The sequence below is a fragment of the Rhynchophorus ferrugineus genome, unplaced genomic scaffold (assembly GCF_030347505.1).
Source record: "Rhynchophorus ferrugineus isolate W39M unplaced genomic scaffold, kcgeb_rfMv2 rfM11, whole genome shotgun sequence".
Classification (NCBI taxonomy): domain Eukaryota; kingdom Metazoa; phylum Arthropoda; class Insecta; order Coleoptera; family Curculionidae; genus Rhynchophorus; species Rhynchophorus ferrugineus.
Window position 1 is genome coordinate 233,112 of NW_027472590.1, and position 20,449 is coordinate 253,560.

The 20,449-nt window shown below is 35.4% G+C and overlaps 1 protein-coding gene across 3 annotated transcripts; it reads right to left on the reverse strand.

The window, feature by feature from the left end:
- Positions 1–70: 70 nt before the first annotated feature.
- On the reverse strand, positions 71–15,438 carry LOC143204819 (guanine nucleotide exchange factor for Rab-3A). Of its 3 annotated transcripts, XM_076417666.1 has the most exons (11): positions 15,126–15,438; positions 9,316–9,549; positions 8,598–8,892; positions 8,493–8,540; positions 8,310–8,429; positions 4,151–4,337; positions 2,846–3,003; positions 1,830–2,044; positions 1,664–1,763; positions 661–727; positions 71–602 (listed from the first exon to the last, which is right to left on the reverse strand). In XM_076417666.1, the coding sequence occupies exons 2-11, from the start codon at positions 9,525–9,527 to the stop codon at positions 523–525; spliced, it is 1,482 nt and encodes a 493-aa protein (XP_076273781.1). In that variant the 5' UTR covers positions 9,528–9,549; positions 15,126–15,438; the 3' UTR covers positions 71–522. The 3 variants fall into 3 exon arrangements, with proteins under 3 accessions (XP_076273781.1, XP_076273782.1, XP_076273783.1); XM_076417667.1 differs by lacking the exon at positions 8,493–8,540; XM_076417668.1 differs by lacking the exon at positions 9,316–9,549 and having other exon boundaries at positions 15,126–15,158.
- Positions 15,439–20,449: the final 5,011 nt, after the last annotated feature.

The following is a 20,449-nucleotide window of genomic DNA, read 5'->3' on the forward strand; positions in this document are numbered from 1 at the left end:
CCGTAGAACGCCCCAAACTCCAGAAAACATAAATCTTATCTAATCGCCGAGGAAATAAAACAAAACAAAAGATTGATGATCAGTTTATTTGTTTTGGACTTACGAGGTATCGTTTATTTATTTATAATTTAATTGAGATTTAATATAATTCATAATATCCAGATCCGTTTTGAGCAACGTCCCACAAAATATATACACGTCCATTTCCATGTATATATTCGCGTGATGGCAATTGTTTTTTTCGAGAGCAATATCCAAGTGATTACAACCTTACAATAACTATCAATGTACATGGAATATTTACAGGAGAAAAAAAATATATATATAACCATAAAATAAAATACGTTATTCTTTGGCTTTTCTTCTCTGAAGAGGAGGGTTTATTACAAGCCAATGCGACCCAACAGCGGCTGTTGGATGCGAACGATGTGTTTGGCACATATACATGCTGGTTTTATATAGTTGACGCGTTAATAGGAAAATATATATTTAGTATTTGTAGTCGCCGGTGAGATGAGCATGTTAGGTACTGAGTTCGAGTCCCAGCCGGGCCAGGGCTATGTTCTTCCTCAATCTGGTTATCTCCCAGTACACGTCGTTGACTGAAAAAGACGTTGATGGTTAGACGAGAAGTTGTGATGGTTGATGTGGTTGTATTACCTGAGCTTTTTACTAATCCTCGTTGAATATACTTCAGGTAGTTTAAGAAATCACAGACAGCAATAATCTGAAACAACAGTTTTAATGTAACAGCCTCTTTGAGGAAAAAATAATACCACATTATCATATAGTAAATTATAAATGTTTAACGATGTAATTGTGTGATTCCTAAATATGCTCTAACAAATCAAAATAGCCATACCTTCGCTTTAAAGACAAGTTGTCTAGAAAAAATAATAATAATTGTGTGTAATAGTAGTATAGTATATAATTATTAGCCGTATTTTGTGTGAGTCAGGATTATAAGAAAATATATTACACTGGTAAAAAAATGGAAAAGTGTCCCAATAAGCCGAAAATTATATCATTTAATTAATAAAACGGAACAAAAAAACCAGATATATCAGTTTTAATAGAGATACAATTGTTTTCTAGATATGAGAAAATTATCTAAAAGATATATGTTTTTGTTTATGTGCATATCTATTTATATATCGAAAAAATCGTGATTTTTTCTGATTATTGTATGCAAAAATGACAGAAAATATTACATCATTATCATCAAATGAACGGAAACTGTGATATTTCATCAGTTGAAGCTTTTATCATAACCTGAACCTTGGACGGTCATGTCCCACATTCCTATCATTAAAATCGCGATATCATCGGCTAAAACAATATATACATACGCTTGTACAACCGTCTAACAATAATCCCAGACCAAATTTGGTGACGTCATCAAAACCTCGTCACATTTTCCCCGATAAGAATATTACGACTAAATCTCTACTATTTGAAAAAATGCTTAAGGAACGTTGATTTACTTAAACGCAGACAACCACTCAACACTGACTCACGATTATTTTAATAGACGATGAAATAAAAAAACTTAAGATAAAAACAAACACCTAATCGTACTGTCGCCTTCGCCATTTTATAATCGTAATATTCCTTTCAAAATAAAAGAATTCGTTCTATTCATTAATTAAAAAATCCTACTGACCCTATTCCTACAAATTTGTGATATGCTGAACCAGTCCTCCGGGTCTCCGATATTCATGCGATAATAACACAATTTTGGCACTTGCATTAGAGCGCACGTCCTAAAAAGAAAAAAAGTAATCCTTAACTCGAGTCGGTTGTTCGGTAAAAAGCACCCGAAAACTCACTTGGGGAATATTGTTCTCGTTTTGTCCCCGACCGCCTCGATGAGAACCGTGCCGTTCTCCACCGCCGCCAACACCTTAGTCGACAGCTCCGTGTTACTGAACGTCAAGCATGTCGTTATGTCTTCCCGGTACGCTCTCTGGATAAAGGGTTCGTTCTTGTCCAGGACCGGGTTCTGCCTCCAAGCCAGAAACTCTTTGTGTATCACGGGGTCTACCTAGAATAAATTATGTTAAAATGATGAATGCGCCGGTCACGGGTGATTTTTCTTTTAATTGTTTATGAAATCCGGTTGCGGTCAACTCTTGACTAATGTTAAGTCGAGGAAATGATTACACATGACTCTAGCTGGGATGATTCAAGTAAGACTCATCAATTTTACCAGAATCGCCTCACTATCTGATTAGATTTCGTTATTTATAGCCGAATAATTAATCTGGATTCCCTAAGAGCAACATACAATTATCTTCACAAATTCCCTACTTTTGCCCCTTCACAAATATTTTCAAGTTCCCTGTATTCCTGTTTATAATTTCAGTGCTTAATGCCCACGCGTTGTTATTCATGATAGTAGTCGTTAGATGGTATTTTTTGTTCATTTTATGTTTACATTATACCTGGATTAGTTTATATTATTAATTACTTAACAGAGAAAATTAATAGCAGACAATACGCGAGTAAAGTATAAAATATTGGTAAAATGATATAATTTAGTAACAATAATTATGCAAATTACTACGGAAGAAAAAGTTATTTATGTTAATAATATGAGAACACTGAGCAATATGACGTAATTTCGGCAAGTGCAATATGCCAAATACTGCTGAATAGGGTACTGCTACAAAATGAATAATGTTTAAATTTATATGATTGCCAGTGCACTTAAAATAATATCAGAGGTATAGTTGTCTGTTTTCTTTATAAGAGAAGCAGCCCTACCACAACTACAATAATAAATATGTTAGTAGAACTGGTGAAGATTACTGTATGATTACTGTACGGTCCTAAGAGCACTTACCTCGAGTCCCTCCCTGTTCTCGCCGAACAGTTCGCCACCAGATATGACCGAGACGACGGGCTCCTTGACGGGAGAGTCGGGGGGCGAGCTCTCCCGCCCGTATTTCAAGTTGTAGTGCGACGGGGAACGACGATGTTTCTTGGGGAATATGGCCACGCCTGAAACGATAAAAATCGAGGTCATGTAAAGCCCGTCCATGCCCGTTGGGAGGGAAGATTCAAGGAAAAAATTCCAGGGAATCAATTAAACGGGGGAAACCGTAGATGTTGGGGGTCCGTGGCGCTTTAGCGGCACGATTTTCTTCCACGTTCGGGTTGTGGAGGGCGCAATCGATTTTTCATTAAGAGCGAAATATTTTCCGTTGGGGTAGGAGACACGGGAAGGTCAAAGTCCTTTATTTTCGCTACAATTTCATGTATTTTTATTTGTACATTCCCACCCTTTGGTTTTTATTTTTGTGTTGTGATGATAATGGTGCTGTTATAACCACTTAACCACTTAAAACTAACCCATTATTACTTAAAATCATATATATATATATATATATATATATATATATATATATATATATATATATAATTTAAGTGGTTGTCTGCGATTCTGTAATATTAAAATGATCAGAATACATATATAAAAGCACCATTATCATCACAACATATATATATATATATATATATATATATATATATATATATAATGGTTTAAAAGTTTAAAACTTTTAAAACTGAAAAGTGGAAAATGGACTTAACTTAATAAGTCATCTTAAACTTTAGTGACTAGAGATTACAACTGGGAACTAAGATATTAAAGTGACATGGAAGCAGTACGTTAAAGAAAATAGCCCAGCTGAAGTTACATAATAAGATTTTAATCGATGAAATAAAACTGTGAGGTTGAAATTTGGTTAACAATATAAAGAATGTTAAAATATTTCAGAACAAGGTATTGCGTAACGTAGTGATTTTAAGTTAGAATCTACGCAATGAAGACTTGTACCTAGGAATCTCCACAGTCGGAAAAGATATCGAAAGGTTTACGAGGAAACACTAAGCCATGCCACACTTTCATGAAGTCTCCGAAGTTTTTCAACAATGGCATGAATGGTTTAAGAAACCAGTTGAAACCATTTCTTCAACCAATATTCCATTTTTAAAGATTAAAAGTTACGTAAGGATGCATTGCTTTAAACATTTCAAAAAATTATAATAAAGACTAGATTTTTTTTACAGAAACACTGTTATTGAAGTCTTCTCATTCATTATCCTTTCCCATTCATTAAATGACGGAAACAACGTAAATACAAACCTGCTTCGTCCTTGGAGATTTGCGGATGCAGATGGGGATTGGGCGAGCTCGGCGTCGAGGTCAACACCAGCGTCTTCAGCGCCGTGACCTCGGCGGTCAGGACGTCCACCTTCATCTGGTTCTCTTTCAGCGCCTTCTCGGCGGCGGCCTGCTTCTCGTTGGCTTCCCTCACCATGTTATGGGCCTCCTGCAACGAATAATCGTCGTTTAAGAGCTATTTTCTCGGCGAATGCGAGAAGGTGGCCTTAGCACAGAAACGCCCGGACCGGCGAGGTTCCGCGGAAACAGCCCGATTCCCACGACTCGCATCTGCTTTGGCGATCGATCGTGCCGCTCGGCGAACCGCGTTTTTTTTTCTCGCCACCTACCGCTAACAAGCGTGTAATTCGACTCGACAAACATCCTTCGAAACGTTTCCATCAGGTGGAATGCACCAAAACAGGTCGGCATCGACGAAGACGGTCCGTGAATTGTTTGAACAGCGTCCACGAGACGGCTCCGTGGCGCTGACGAAATCGAAACCTCCATAGACGATAAACAAGGGAATCTAGGGCGGGAACGTTATATCAATGTTCTACTTTGAACAAAATATTTAATGATATTAGTCCTATAAATTAGTTTTAAAGAATTTTGAAGCTTTATTGTTAAAAATCCAAATATTGTCCATCGATAGCCGCTACTATTTATAGAATCAATCTCGAAAGAACGGTGTATCTTTTGAGGTTGTCCAAGAATCGACCCATTTTTGGTATCTTCCTAAGAAGTGAAGCGCTGCTCAATGACAAGTCACGACTGTTATGTCGGAACATGTAGTAATCAGAAGGAGAAAGGTTTGGAGAATACGTCGACAGCATTTAATTACTTTCAGTCGCCTTTTTCTTTAAATTGAAGTCCAAAAATAATAATTCCCGCACATGCAATTTTGTCGCGAAATTCAGACATTTTCACACACTGGAACATGCAATTTTGTCGCGAAATTCAGACATTTTCACACACTGGAATAACTGTTTCTTCTTAATTCCACGAAATGACAAACAGTAAAAAGTGAAGCCTGACTTCAACATAAAGTTGGTTACAAATGCACCCGATGCGATTTAACACACAGTAACACTATCTGCTCTAAACCCTTTAAAATTAATTTATATACCTGATATTTTGATGGACAAGACCAGTTTTACTACTCCGCCAATGTTATAGAAACATGTATTACTTTTTCACCCACCGAATAATCAAAAACTCTTAAATTAAAACGCAGAAAATCATTAATGAAAACATCTTTACATTAATCAACAAAATTAAAACGCAAAAGAATTCCCCTAATTTTGCATAAAATAAACAAATATACCGATAAACGCAAAAAAATCCCAATTACGTATCCCTATATTCGAAAACAACAAACCGGATAAGCGCCGAGTCCTATCAATGAAAGAACAAACTCGTAAAAACGCAGCGGCCTCTGACCATTCGCGACCTCCTATCGGCCTCTTTCGTTTTGTGTCTCGTCCAAATACGATTAATTGTGTCTGCCTATCCTCTAATGCGGCGATAAAAATATAACGATCATAGGAGGCTGGTAAACTTTTTGGAGGTGTAAGAATGAGCTCGTTTTTATTGTTTATAAACTAGATAAAAATTTAAAATGAAAAACAAAAACGCAGGAAACGATAATGGAGTCGTATTTAATCGGGTCGAGATTATTTCAACTGAAAACTATGAAATGTACGTTCTTTGTATGAATAGAAAAAAAAACATGAATTTTATTAAAGAAATTTTGTCTTCCAGATACGAGAAAAATAAAGTTGGAAGAACATTTTTATTAAAGAATAACACCAGCCATATTTCTTGACGTAATTAGGCATCACATTTTACGTATATGGTAAATATTTTAGGATTTTATCAGAGTGATTAGCAAAATTGGGAATATCAGCAAGTTTTTAGAATTTTTCTGAATATTGATATAGAAAAATGCAAAAAATAGTGTCAAATAAAGTGTCAAACAAAAGTTGCCAGTACAATCGCCAGACCTCAACATAATTGAACCGTTGGAACATTCCGTTGGAAATTATTGAGACACTCAACGAATCTACTCCGTGAAGAATTGCTACATTGTTTTAAAGGCAAATGGTAACGTAACATTAATGAACAAATAGTGTGTATGTGTCAAGTGTTCATAGTATTTTGTCCATCTCCTGTGCGAATTCTCTTTCGGAATCCAAATATGAAGTAAAAAAATGCACCGGGATTAGAACAGCTACGGTTTCTGACGGTGACGTAACACCTTGTACCAGTTCGTGAAATCTGATTTAGGCCTGCCGGAGAGCCATTACGAAAGCCTTGCCACTCGCAACAATCAAACGCCGCGCATTACAATTAAACCAGCCAACCCGCCTCCGTACTCGGACGAAGAATTTCAATCGTCATCCTTGAAAGCAACTTTTTCAGCAAATTCCGTCCGAGATATACGTATGCAGCCGACGTGTACGCTTCATTATTGTCTTCGGCGTTTGATTAATGGCATCGGTCCGCGTCCCACATCGACTCAAAAATGTTATCTTGTTAGATTCGCCGTAGATCGGGTCGGATAGGTGTTGCAGACGATTTACAAGTTGCAAGAGATAACGTCGATTGCCTGCTTTTGATTGTTTCTTGCGTTTATTAAGTATTCGTTACCCGTGGGAACATCACGTTCGACAAAAAACAGATCAGATCAGACTTAAGATCAAAAAATAATATTCGTTGGTCGAAAGATACTCTCAAATTGACCTAAAGTTAAATAGATTGGCTAATCCGTGAAATATGAAGCCTATTTGCACTTATGGCGTTCAAATATCGGATTAACGATGGCAAAACAAAATAACAAAGAAAAATATACACGATGACCTTGAAATCAAATGGATTTATGAAGTTATCCAAGATTACATTTTAAAACATGAAATAAAGTTACTAAATCACACCAACTTATTCGAGACATGAAGAAACAACGAAATAAGCAAATATCTCAACATATAACCTTTGGAAGAGTATACGGAGGGTATACAGAGACAATTGAATGGAGACCACTTACTTACGGTGGTTGGAAAAGACAAGACGGGTTAAGTGAACCTGGGAAGCAAGGAAAAAAAGAAAAAAAAGCCAGATGACGGTCTAAATATAATTGGAGGGAGAGTATTGACGTCCTACTGCATAAAGGAAGAAAAGCGCTGACTGAAGCAAGAATATTGAGAAGAAGCGAGCAAGAATAACGGACGCCGAATAAAATACACCAAGACCATTTAGTTTTGAATCTATAAGAGAACCATCAAAACTAATTCACGATCCTAAAACGTAATATTTATTCCAATAGCTCGCCAAGAACAAATAATTAAAAAAAACAATAACCCGTACACTGTCCCAGCCTTAAGAATACGCAGAAATACAAATCAAAAAAACAAACGAGAAACGATAGTCACGACATGTTCCACGAAACGATCCGTGAAGATCACCGTTGAATAATTCAGAGTAATAATCACCAAAAAATGCTACGCCTCGCGTGTCAGTCCCATCGACATGGCTAACTAATGTTAAATTCCTTTTTTTCGATAAGCGCCGCGTTCGAATCTCCTAAAATAGCAGCCCGATTAGAATATTCGAAACGTTTTACAACGCATCTCCATCATTAGCGGTAATTTATTACCGAAACCATTAACAACTCAATCTCGGCAATGCTTGAGTCAAGGCCACCGTGATAATGTAAATATTAATTTAAAATTAAAATCGCTGATTCTATATTCAAAATATTAATGAGATCATGAAGTCGACTGGAATGGACATTGGTACTCTACATTACTAACTTTAAACTTTTATTTATATTTCGGATGCAAGTAATCAACGATTTTGTAATAATAGTATTTTTGTAAATGTAATTAAAGTTAGAGAACAAAGAGCAATGGTGATAGCGAGTCGAATATTGATATGGAATATTCCTCTCTTGATTTTAACATTGCCAATCTTTTCACCGTTAACATTGAGCTTTGTATCCTACTGTATCATTTCCTTGTTAAATAAGAGTTGTTTTGGAAATATTATATACATCTTTTTGAATTGAAAATTAGTTTTTAAGCAACGCCCGAACAATCAAACCCGTTAAATACTCAACAAATATGAAAACAATCTATTTTACCTGAAAAAGACTGGCGGTAAGATCCTCCAGCTCGGCCTCTACGTCCAGCCTTATTCTGTTGACTCTGGCCAGTTCCTCGTCCCTCAGCTTCAACAGTCTATTGGCCTGTCGTAACTCGTCCTGAAAATCAATGACGTCAATTAATATTAGATGAAGACACGTCGAGCTGACGAGGTTTCGAACCTGAAGCCTGATCAGCTGGTCGCTGCCGCTGGTGCTCTCACTGCGCTCCTTTAAATAAAATAACGTCACAGTTTGCGATAAATACGAAAAGAAATATTCTTTTACCCGGAAGACGCCGGTGGTTATGTCGTCCAGCTCGACCGCGGAATCCAGCCTCATTCTGGCGAACCTGTCCAACTCTTTGTCCTTCAGCGGTTTGGTAGGCGAAGGCGCGGAGTTCCGAACCTGCAGACCGATCAGTATCGGGTCCTTACAAGGAACCACGGTTCCGGACCAGTCCACCTGGTCGCTGCCGCTGAAGCTGCTCTTGCTATCGCTGTCGTCCTTCAAATCGATCGTCGATATCACTTCTAGATCGCATTTTTCAAGGTCCAGATCACTATACAGGGAACTATCGGAACTGGAACAAGATGTACATCAAATATCGTATAAAATAAAACAAATAAGATTAAAATAACTCATATAAGCCCATTTTTAAGACAAATAAATAATCACATGGTCTATCAGTTCAATTTTGAACAATTACATCAAGCAACTTCAGTCTTATTTTCCAACAATACGTCATATGCCGGCTTCCACAACATTACCCGTATATATCCCCAAAAACAATAATATAGTGACCTTAAATTCCTGACCTTATTCTCCTCACAGAATTGTTACATAACCACAAATAACAAAATAGAATAAAACTTTTAAACTGTCCAAATTATTAGGTTTGGGTAAGTTCGACTTTACAGCGCCATCTACCGACGAGGTTTGACAGTCATCACAGTAGCGAGGTTATGTTAAATATCGCAATATATGGTAGTCGGTAAAAAGTTACCTGTTTCTGTCGCCGGCGACGAACACTCTGACCTTGTCGGTCACTTTGCGATCTTCGAACAACTTCCTCGTGCGATCCCTGATAGTGATGTCGGGCTCGATCTCCTCGTAGTACTCCTCGTCCGAAGAGTGCGACTCGTCGCCGGTCGTGCCCGTCGAACCCACTCTCTTGTGCTGCTTACTCTTGGTTCCCATTTTCGAGCTACTCGACATGCTCGATTTGCACCAACGTTACCTGGAGAACGAAACGTTAATCAGTTGTCGACATTAGACATTTTTTTGCAATCAACCGAATTTACCGTAACGAACTGTTCCGGAGCACGGTACCGCCGTCGGTACCAGTAAAAACACGCGCCCAAAAAAACAACACGCATAAAGGCGGTACACGGTTTTTATTAAAGCGACATTATTTTGTCATTCACTCCGACGCTAATGAAAACATTAATTATCCAAGCTTTGAACTAATATATACTAAATATATACTAAAACCAGTATACCGTTCGCAGACTGAGAAAAAAACAATTCAAAAATCATTATTTCACAAAAGAAAATCTTAAAATATCTCAAAATTATTCGTAGTATAGAGATCGTCCGATAGATGACACCGCCACTTCCGTCATACAAGTGACAAGTTCAAAACAATCGCTAAAACGAATCCTATCTATTCTATCGATGTTTTTAAAACTAAATAAAAGTGGAAAGTTATTCAAATAATACGTACGACAGCGACGAAGAAATACACTTAATATTCCAACGGAAAGTTTCTGCGGAATAATGATCTCTAATTATCGAAAAAAACGTCGATCCACTTGTCCTCCTTCGCAATTTTAAACATATGGAATCGTCATTATGAGGCTTACGATATTAATTCAGTACCAACGACTGTTTTTATTCACCAACACATGAATTTAAATCGATCAGTTGACAGCAACTTGGAACTTTTGACGTCTGTCATGGCAGAAGGGTTGCGTCATTGTCATTTTGTCGTTTTCGACGAGTTAAAACATCTGCAGGGCCCTGTTTATTATTGTTTTGGTTTATAACGGACGAGCACGTCACTAGAAGCTGTTCCACATTCCAATATTATACACTGTGTATTGTTTCTTTATTGTTGTGGTTAACATTCGTATATCAAAACATAACCGTCGATTCGTTATTTGGAATAACACAAGTAAAAACAAATAAAAGATATTGAATATCGCACCAAGTAAGTGTTTTAACGAAAGCTTTTATTGTATTATGTTTTGGGTATTCGATATTATAGAATATTATCTTATTAAAATCAAATTATGGAAATATCGAATACAATTTATTATATCATTGGTTTGTATTTGTTTTAAAATTAAACAGGTGATTTACAATGCCTAAATTTCATAATATATCAGTTCTATTTCAAGTTAAAATCAATAACCCCAAAAAAAATATTTTGGTATTTTTTTTCGGATAAATTTTCCTGGACCGCTACTGTGTATGCGTGAGTTAGATCGTAACTATAACCCGTCACTAAACAAGAACAAATTTATTGACCTCAGGGGAGATGCCGGCACCCTTATGTCGTTTTTTTTTGGACTGGAAGTTTTTTTTTTTTGGAGGAAAGTTGGAAAAGAAAATGTAACCAGTTAAAAATAGCAAGTTACGGTGGATTTTCACGAAACAGGTATACAATAAAACAAAAGAAATATGATCGCATAATCAAGTTGGCATGATACCGAGAATTTCCTGCATTTAATATATTCGGAATGAAAAAAAAAACGATAAAAATGTCTCATTCATGTAAATCTATTTTTTTCGGACTTAAAAATTTATCGGAGGTGAACAATTTGCCGTAATTTAATACGCAATACACTGGCCACCGTTCCATATACATTATGCGAAAATAATTTATATTTCGGCTTGTGCAAAATTGTCGAAACGCCTGTCCATTCTCATTAAAGGTCACCAGTGTCCGACGTTTGCTAAGCTGACCGTTAAAATCCCCGAACGATTCGTACGGAAACTTTAGCGGGACGGAATTTGATGCAGATTAATTAAAAACAATGTTTTTCCCCTTTCACAAATTATCTCTACAGACCTATGGTGTTATATTACGAGTTTTAACAACTTAAAATATGTTTGGTTCGTTACATGACATTGACAGATAAGAGACCGATTATTAAAAAATATGGTTATCGTTTTGCTCAGACATAAAATTGAGTTATTTTAACAGTGGTTGATTCATGATAGGGACAGGAAAGTGACGTTGGCAAATATTTGACGATGACAAATAAGTTATGTCCTTTTGTGGGAAACTGTTTCATATCAAATATTATTAAACTATTTAACTGTAATTGTACAATGGCAGTGACAGGAAATTGACTTTGACAATTAACCCAAGGACAGATAAGTTATGTTATTTCGTAGGAAACTGTTTTAACGGTTGTAGCAAAATATTATTAAAAATAGCTAACTGTACAATGACAGTGACAGGAAAGTGACTGATAAATAATTCACAGGCAGATAAAACATGTTATCTCGTAGGAAACTGTTTTATCGGTTGTAACAAAATATTATAAAACAAATTTAACTGTAACTGTATAATGACAGTGACAGGGAATTGACTTTAACAAGTAACCCAAATACATATAAATTATGTTATTTCATAGTTGTTTTATCGGTTATAACAAAATATTATTAGGCATTTTTAACTGTAGTTGTATAATGACAGTAACAGGAAAGTGACTTTGACAAATAATTAACAAATGGTATTATCATGGTATTTCATGGAAAACTCTAATCTTGTTTATAACAAAATTTGATTAAACATAGTTAATTGCATTTATATAATGACAGTAACAGAGTTTGACAAATAATTTACAAACTGATGTCATGTTATTTCATAGAAAACTGTTTAATCGATTGTAATAAATAAAATAATGAAACCTATTTAATTGTAACTAGATAATGACAGTGAGAGTTCCTAGATATTATTTCCTCGAGAGTTCTCTCGTACTGGTACGATAATCCATTCTCCGCTATCGGTTTTTTTTATTCTTAGGGTTGCGGAGAAATCGAAAGTACTCGGCAGGAGGATATCCGCGGATCTGATCGCCGATCTCGAGAGGTATTTTCGCCTGGCGGCGGAAACGCGGAATAATTTCAGCGAACAGACCGGGAGAAAAAACGGCCAGTTTCACCGGTATTCGAAAAAGGAAAGTAACGTCGACGCCAGTTCCGAAACGAAAGTAATCGGTCGCTCTTGGTGACGCTTTTCGATCGGCATACGAATTGTTCGCGCAATTCAATTTATTTATACGGCAGTTTTGTGTAGACCACGTTAACAAATTAATTACAGAAAATACAGCGCCTACTCTTCATTTTTAACATGTTGACGTGAACTTTTAGATGTAAATTTGCTAATACGCTAGCTACTTCATTGGTGTTAATTTGTTCCAATAAACATTTTAGATCATACGTTCTAATTAAAAATATGAGAAAATAGGCAAAAAAAAACTGAATTGTAGATTTTCCTGGATCGTCCTGACATTAAATTGTCTCAATATAATCAAAATTGACATATTAAGATCAAACGAACGTTTTCTTAAACACGCCCATCGGGTCCAACCCATGGCCGATCTCGAACACAACCAACAAACAATTCTTCGGATACCGGAGCTACGCGGATCACCTTCGATGGCTTTCTTTCGTTCGCCGCGTTAAGAGAAATCAATCGTAGAGAAAGAATTCAGACCCTGAGCCGTTTTCGATTTCTTCGACGCCCAGTGTTAAATAATTAACCCGTACGTTCGCCTCTCTTTCGCTCTACATTCCGGTGCTAGGACCGGCGAGATAATCGGCCGTAATTTGTTTATCGACAATTGCAAATGGAAGAACGAAAAAAAAACGGGTAAAAAGGTTAATTAAAAGCAGTGAAACGAAAATAAGAATGACTGGTTGGTTTCGGATTAAAGCAAACGAAATTAGAAAAAAAGAAACGCTGTTGAATTGCAGAATTCGATAATAGATAGGAAAATAACTTGCTTTATATTGGGCGTGTGAAAAAGTAATCCACTTTTTGTGTATTTTCTTTGACAGTCATGGAAATGTGCGATTTTTTGTGGTTTGCATACTTTTTGCTGTCATTTCCGTTCAAATCATTGCAGATTAATGAAAATTACTGAGATTGTAAAGAATCTTTTGCTGAACCGAATGGTAGTATAATAACTTTTAGACCTCCTTTAATTTTTAAGTTATATAATAAAAAGTGTATTCTGAAAAAATCTGTTTTTGTCGCAAATTTTGAAAACTACAAGTTTTAGAGTAATTTAATGTGGATTTTCGTTAGTTTCACCGTAACATATATATGTTTTGAGAACTTATCTTTATCCGGGAGATAAAAAAATTAATACTTTTTCCACATATATAGTCGTGAAAATTTGCGATTTTTTGTAATTTTCACATTTTTTGCAGTCACTTCTCTTTAAATAATCGTAGGTTAATGCAAATTGCAGGGATCATAAAGAATTTTACGCCGAACTGAATGGTAGTATAATAATTTTGATACAACCCTCAGTTTTTAAGTTATACAACAAAAAGTGGAGAACTTATCTTTATCCGAGAGGTAAAAAAATGTGGTACTTTTTCTTTACAGATACAGTCGTAAAAATGTGCGATATTTTACCATTTTCACATTTTTTGCTGTCATTTCCCTTCAAATAATCGCAAGTTAATAAAAATTACTGAGATTGTACAGAATTTTACACCGAATCGTCCAACAATGTCCATGCATCTATTAATTTTTAAGTTATACTTGAAAGTTATAATGAAAAACGTATTTTCATAAAATGAGTGGAATTCAGTTTATGAGACATATCATAAAAATTACAAATTTTAAACGAATTTAACATGAATTTTTGTTACTTTCATCCCAAAATACATATATTTTGAGAGTTTTGTCCGTATCCAAGGGACACAACATTTTAGTACTTTTTCAACGGATATAGTCATGAATAATTGATATTTTTGCCATTTTACGTTTAATCGATTGGTGATATAATAACTATAACACAATAAATACATATATTAAAAGCAACTACGAACAATTATTAAGAAGAAAGTTGTCAGAAAGTTTTTTTCCAATTGTGATTAATTATCTCGCTGAAAGAAACTTCAACGTGAATTAATTTTTTAAACCCTGCTAGCTATGTCGGACAGTGTAATGCAGTGTGTCCCTTTATATTTTGCTCCGCATATCAGCACAATGGCAAGTGTGGGTTTTCCTTTAATCATATTATTTTCCCCGCGACAACTTTAATGAATTTTAATGGGTCGTGAGAACGACGAAACAATGTTCCATTGTTTACCGCATTTTTATGTACCGGGCAAATATCCCAGCGATGGTGGACGCAGGAATACCACTGATACATCGTCAAACATCACTGACATCATCATTATACTCGGGTCCATCGGGTTCGGCTGTTTCGATCGTGGTACCACCGAGACACACGGAAGACCAGTTCTAACAGTAAAAAGACACGGTGCTATTTTTAAGGTGGTCGTACGAAATTGGAGAAGCTGGAGGTTTACATCGCCTCCTATCTTTTGTGTGTACGTTGAGAAAGAATGTTAAAAATGCACGGCTTACTTTGGGTTTTCCTTGATAAATGATTAATTTAATGATGATAATAAATGTATATATTAAGGACAAGATCATTAGTAAGGCGTCAGCTTTCTAGTTTTGACACGATCAAGCGTCAGCTTAAACCCCCCGCTAAACCTATCGTCCCTGACCAGTTTTCCGCCCTTGTCGGCCTGAGTCATCCCTCCATTACTTACCCCCCGATAAACCTCCGGGACTGCGATCCCACAAATCAGCTCACCGCGGCGTCATGTGCTCCACGGCGAACTTTTTATTTACAAACAAAAGCGTTCACAAGCCCCCTTGGTTCCAAGTGGCCGAAGACGTCGACCTCACGACGCGTTGGAATGTCTGCGGGAATCGAACAGCATTCCTGCACAGCAGGAACGACGATATTTCGATCGTTCGAAAGCACCGACGGGCCCACGACCTACTCTACGAAAACAACGAGCGAAAACTGAGAACGGAGAACGCGGCGCGGGATCTGGCACTCGCTGTCGGCGCAGGAGTGGAGGAGTATTGGCGTGCAGGAGCCGACGAGCTCTGTAAATGGAGTGGACGATGGAATAAACAGGTGCCGCACATCAGTTGGTACCGGCGACGATGGTTTCCAAATAACTTTTATTCGATAGATTTATGAACATTAAAAGGAACTACAGTTTAACAATGTTTTACAAGTAATAACGATAATGGAAACAATGAGCTTCAGAAGCTAACGAATGAATCCCTATTTCCCTAAGTCACGCCATAACTTGAGAACCATTATGTATATTAATAAAAAATAATTAAATATAAATATAAAAAAGCTGTAATATAATTTAGAAAACAACATATCTTCTGGCAAATATATTTTTTTATTATTTAATTATTACATTGTTACTAGTCGTCTCCGTCTAACCTATAATTTGTCTTTATGATAACTTAAATCCAGGTATATAACTAGGAGGACCCATCGGCCCTATCTCAGTCTCTGGTGAAATAATGTTTATACGTCACTGCTGTATTTTTTTATTATAGACACCCCACTACACAGCACTACACAAGATCAAATGGTTTGAACCTTTTGAGTCTGTGTCCTGTTCTGGTAATATCCAAAAGCTACAATATTTCAATATTCTCATGAGAATGGAGTCTTTCCTCATGCCCCCTTGCAATTATCTTGATTTCTTGACTGACTGTAGGTATTTGAAGGTCTCGATGTAGGTAATCAGTCGTATAGAATTTGCGACTATAGAAAGATACGATTGGGTGCGTCCACAATACCTCTCAGGACGTTGTTCTGAAATATTTGTATTTTATTTATGTTACTCTTTGCAGTACATCCCCATAATTGAACTCCGTATGTCCATATAGGTTTCAGCATTTGCTTATATAATAGCAATTTATTATGTACTGATAATTGTGATTTTCTACCAACTAGCCAATATATTTTTCTATGTTTTAATTTCAGTTCTTTTCTTTTCTTCTTTATATATTCCTTCCGAAGTTTTGCATCAAGATTAATTCCGAGATATTTAGCGTTGTTGTTATATGGAATGATAATATTATTTAATGTTATTGGTGCTTGTACGGTCTGTTTATAGGTGAACTATAGCGCCTCTTCCCTTTTTCATATTTTTAGCGCTATCAGTTTATTAAATAAGAAGATACTTGTTCAACACAAAAATGTATCGCGGAAAGTTATAATTATTTTTACAATGTTATTGTAAAAATTCTGTTACGGATAATTAATACGGTCAAATTGTACGATATACGCCAGAATGGAGAAAATATACCAAAAATACTTTAAAGAACTGCAACAAAAAATTAAAATATATGATATATATCAAAATTATTCTGTGTAAATTACAGAGACAGCTTAAAGATCTATTAACAACATAATAAAACAATCATGAGATACAATCTTGTCTATAAGATCAATCTCAGCTTGTTGGTCTACGAATTGTATCAGTTAATTTTGTATTAATTTATTTTTTTTTAAACAAACTTGTTGAAAAATTATATTTTCTGACTTTCTGACACTCAAAAAATCTCACCTTCAAAATAATTGAGTTCTTAGTTGATGACATTTTACAAGCAACTTTTTAAAGGATAACAAAATTTGGCTTTATATATTGAATGGCTTTACACTAAAACTTTTCATGTAGTATAATCAAACATTTGGACACATTATGGGTAATATTTTCATGATTTCTTCTGTTATATTCCTGTAAAAACATTTTACCTATTTACAGACAGTGATATTGACAGACCATTGACTTACCGTTGACAGTATAAGAAAAATAACAGTAATAATGTTAACTACCACATAGTTGAGTAAAAAAAATTAAATTTACCGCACATTATCCATATATAAAGCGTATTTTCCTGCAACCGAGCCGACGTAAACTCGGATGTAAATAGGACGAAAAATTGAGCGTACCTCATTACGAATTCCGAATAATATTAAATTCTCGATTCCGGTACGATTTATACGAGAGATATTGTGGTCGGTTAACCTTTCGTCGAAATTCCATCCCGGCCCGACTCAATGGGTTCGGGAGCTAGTCACTCCAAACGCAAAGTTCGTGGTCAGCTTCGCATGAAAGGAATGCCAAGACCTGTTCGCTACGTCATCGGTGATGGCGATAGAGACAGAGGCGTAGCGGATATGCTTTTGTTTTTATCTATATCTGTACATTATCAATTATATTAGGGAACAAACGTTTTGTTTTTGTTGGAAATTAGAAAAAATTGAAATCGTGAATACTGTGCTAAATAAACGGAACACACATTTATTATCTTTTATGTATAAGGTCTATTTAATATATAATATATAATTAATAAGAAGTGAAGCACTGCTCAGACAAGTCACGACTCATCGGAACAAGTAGTAATCAGAAGGAGCAAGGTCTGGGGAATACACTTCTCATTTTAAGATTTCCAAGTACGTTTTCACAGGTTTTGCAATATGTGGTCTAGCTGTCGTCATGTTGAAGAATAGCATTGTTGTGCCTTTGCTCCTATTCTATTACCGATCCCCATTAATGGTACCACTGATGGTTCACCAAGGTGATATCATCAAATGTAGAGCTTTGGCGTTGATGTTGATACATGATCAGGTGGTCTCCATGATTTTATTCGCATTGAATTGTCATAATGGATCCTCTTTTCATCAGCAGTACGAAGCAAAAAAACATTTCGACTTTACCGTTGAAATATCATTTCACTCATTACCGAAATGTATTTCAATGTATTTTATGGAGGAAATGGTTTCTTGTGTTATTTCCAACGACTATTCATATTCTTCTTACGTGTTACATGGTTCATCATCGAATAGTGCCTTTAAATCCTCGTCTTCGTTTTTTTTTTTTTTGTTGTTCAGAACGCTATTTGTCTTCGTACTAATTCGTTTTGGAAAACCCTACGCATTCTTTTGTTTATCGCTACGCCAATGGCCGATGGTTTGTACGGGTATCTCTTGTATCGCGTCGCCGCATGGTACGGAATCTCTTTCTCCACAATTGAACCGCCGCGTTTATTGTGTTTATTTATTTTACATAATGGCGATGGAACCGGACGAAGATCGCAGCGACAATAAATCGGCGACCGGATCAAATTCGCGGCGGAGTTACGAAACGCGCCTCGAAATTCCTGCGACTTTTAATTGCGCCACCCTTCGCTCCTAATAAACGTTCGATTTCGGAAACGAAACCGTTAATAACAATTGGCCAATCGGCTTTGGGGCGCCTTACGGTTTGCGTGTGCGAATAATCGATCTAGGTACCAGCGACGGAACAAAAGACCGTCTAAAAAATCGTCGCTCGTATCGGGTTAACCTCGTTAATTAACACACGCTGATTATTACGACACAGTGGTTCGATCGCGGACACGTTTGTAAAGTCGTAAATCAAAATAAAAACAATGGTTATCGGACACGAATTTCGACGTTGTACGTTAATAATACAGCTTCTGTAAATTTTATTAGAAATTACTCGGAACAAACTGGATAAGACGATGATGATTCATTCAACATATACGAAATGTACAAAAATAGCCCCTTAAAAGTAGAATAAACATATTTCAAGCAGAATATTTGATGACAGTGTCGTATTATTCAAAACTGACAGCATATACATCAGGAATATTTTTAAAAAATCAATAAAACGACGACTTACTAAGACAAATAAAGTTACTGTGTAATATGGAAAATTATTAAGTGGATTGTCAGGAATAAGAAAAGGATAAACAATACCTATAAATAAAAAATGTTGAAATAATATTACAAATTCCACAAACAACATCCTCTAATCTAAATTAAAGTAACTATTAATTCTTCTGGTTATTACTACTAACATATGTCGAAATGCTTTCTTATTTATATTAACTAAATGGCAGTAAAACTATTTTCATTAATGATAAAGACAAGTAGCAATGATTAATAACATCAGTTTTACTCGCTATCATCACATGACATTTGTCAAAGCTGTCTGTGTGATCTACTGAAATAATTTTGTAATAATTTTTTTCTTTACTTAAGGAAAAATTAGATCATAAAGAAAATATTAATCACAACAAATAATTTATCTTCTTTTTCTTATCGTATGTAATAAGATTAATACGATCATCTTAACACACGAAATCAAGCAATAAAAATAATCTTTAAAAAAACAATTAACGTTGCAAAACATACCTACCAACTCCCCCTATGCCATATTAAATTAACTATTTGTTCTTCCTGCTATTATCATACAAATAGTAATTCCAACGGAATTTATCTTCTATTATCTTAATATAGATACGGTAGTACATCATAATTTTCATAATTTATATTTATTAAATAATTATGACCGATAAAATATATCAAGTACGATATTAACAATGTCAATAGCAAAAACAACACTCGTTCCCATTAATCAAACATGACGTCCGCCAAATAATCCAAAGCCGACTTGAAGATAATGTCACTAGTGTTTTATTCTCTTGATTGACGGAAGGCTATGTGTAAAAAAAAGAACAATAATGCCTAAAAATCAGGTAGAACTATATATTTATACGCCCGCATATTAGGAACATTTAGATTTTTTGTTATTTCAGTTTATTTTGCTCTACTTTTTGTTCAAATAATCGTAGGTTAATGAAAATTACAATAATTATAAAGAATTTTATGCTAAATTAAAAAAAATTACAAGTTCCAAAGAATTTTAACGCAGATTTTCGGTACTTTCGCCCCAAAATAACTATATTTTGAGATTTTTACATACATATAGTCATGAAAATGTGCGATATTTTGATATTTTTTATATTTTTTTCTGCGATTTCCTGTCAAATAATCACAAGTTCATGAAAATTACAAGGATTACAAATACTTTTACGACGAATCGAATGGTAGTACAATAATTTTTATACAAACTTTAAATTTTAAGTTTTACAATGAAAAGTGTATATTCAAAAAATCAGTGGATTTCTGTTTATGTCAAAAACCACAAGTTATAGAACAATTTAAAATGGATTTTGTTTTTTTCGGCCCCAAATACATTTA